Source organism: Aplysia californica, unplaced genomic scaffold (genome assembly GCF_000002075.1).
Source record: "Aplysia californica isolate F4 #8 unplaced genomic scaffold, AplCal3.0 scaffold00161, whole genome shotgun sequence".
In the NCBI taxonomy this organism is placed as follows: Eukaryota; Metazoa; Mollusca; class Gastropoda; order Aplysiida; family Aplysiidae; genus Aplysia; species Aplysia californica.
The window spans coordinates 1,186,355-1,187,764 of NW_004797431.1; the positions used below are offsets into that span (position 1 = coordinate 1,186,355).

Genomic DNA, 1,410 nt, shown 5'->3' on the forward strand with positions numbered 1-1,410 from the left:
CACGGACTCTTAAGTTAAGGAAATAACTAATCTGTGGCGGCCATTTTCTCACTAATTTTACCTCTGAAAACAGGTGACCCCACCACCTTCATTCGCAAATATCTCGACTTGTATTCAAGACAAACGGATATTTAAAAAAATCTTAATACAGCCAAGTGAACAAGCTTTAAGATGATACCAATAACTCTACATGCCCCAAAATTGACGAGAGCCTGATTCCACCACGCTGCCTCACATATGTCTGAAAGTGTCTTTGTTTAGTTTGAGTAGGACCGGGGACTGTGATGTGCTTGTGTCAGTTGCAATGTGCTTCTTCTTTGTGCCATTCCCCATCCCTGTCCCCAACACCCTTCCTTCATTTCTGTTCTTCTTTGATGTATAAGCAAGGTGATTGTTTCAACAACCACTCACAGACCGTTGTGGAAACAATCACCTTGCTTATACAACAAAGAAGAACAGAAATGAACTGGTAGGTTGTACTTCTTTTCTATCACTCTTATCTTTTCTCTCTGTTTGTCTTTCTTTGTCCCGAGACTAAATGGCCGTTATTGTGTTGATGTGATTCTCATTACTCACTGACTTTCATGCTTTGGCGTTCATATGACCTTATGCAGTTGGGAGCGCTGTAAAAGTCTTATTAAAACAAACAAAAGACTTTCATGCTTGTTCCCTGCCCTGATTTAAATGACAGTTTTTATATCAGGGTGTGGGTGGTTGGTGGGTGCTCTGGTGTGGTTTGCTTCTTGTTTTCAATCAAACATCTATCGTCCTTATCTCCCCTTCTTCTTTTTTACGTTTGTTACTCTCTTGTAACACCTCTAATCTTCTGGCGCTCATATGACCTTATGCAGTTGCGAGCGCCGTAAAACCTCTTCTAAAAAAACCAACCTTATATCAGGGTGCTTTTTCAGAGTCATTACTGCAGCCCCCTCCCCTGTTTTCTATGGTTGTTTTAACAATGGTTTATACATCCACCCCCACCCAACCACCCTGCCATGTCATAGATCACCACAGTGGGCCGATGCAGCGGCGGGACCACGCGATCCCGCATTCCTCTGGGATCCTTCTACGGACACACCTACATCCTGCCCTGGGAGTGGCCCAGACCAGGCCCGGCCAGTGGGACCGTTGGAGGGAGTGGTGGGAAACAGTCCCAGACGCCAGCTGGAGCAGGTAAGTCTCTTAGGGGGGGGGGGTTATACTAGTTCTTTCTTCCTACTTCTTGACTCTGCCTCTGTTGAGGGCATGGGAGTGTCCCGTTTGGTTTCTGTTTTCTTCTTCTCCTCTTGTCGTAATATGCACACCTTCCACGCCCAAGTCCCATCATTAATTGTGTTTTTGTGGGTGGTTGGAGGGTGCCTGTGGTATGTCCCACTTCTTTACTTTGCCTCATGTGATTTTGTCTTGGGG

General features: G+C 45.4%; 2 protein-coding genes across 2 annotated transcripts in view; both read left to right on the top strand.

Annotated features, from left to right (window-relative positions):
- LOC101845464 (baculoviral IAP repeat-containing protein 6) overlaps positions 1 to 1,410 on the top strand; it is a gene marked incomplete in the record, with an annotated part of 131,221 nt that overhangs the window by 50,649 nt on the left and 79,162 nt on the right. Inside the window, 1 exon segment of the mRNA XM_035969592.1 lies at positions 1,005 to 1,140. Coding sequence (XP_035825485.1) covers positions 1,005 to 1,140 — 136 coding nt within the window.
- LOC118477635 (baculoviral IAP repeat-containing protein 6-like) overlaps positions 905 to 1,410 on the top strand; it is a gene marked incomplete in the record, with an annotated part of 9,734 nt that continues 9,228 nt past the window's right edge. Inside the window, 1 exon segment of the mRNA XM_035969597.1 lies at positions 905 to 1,173.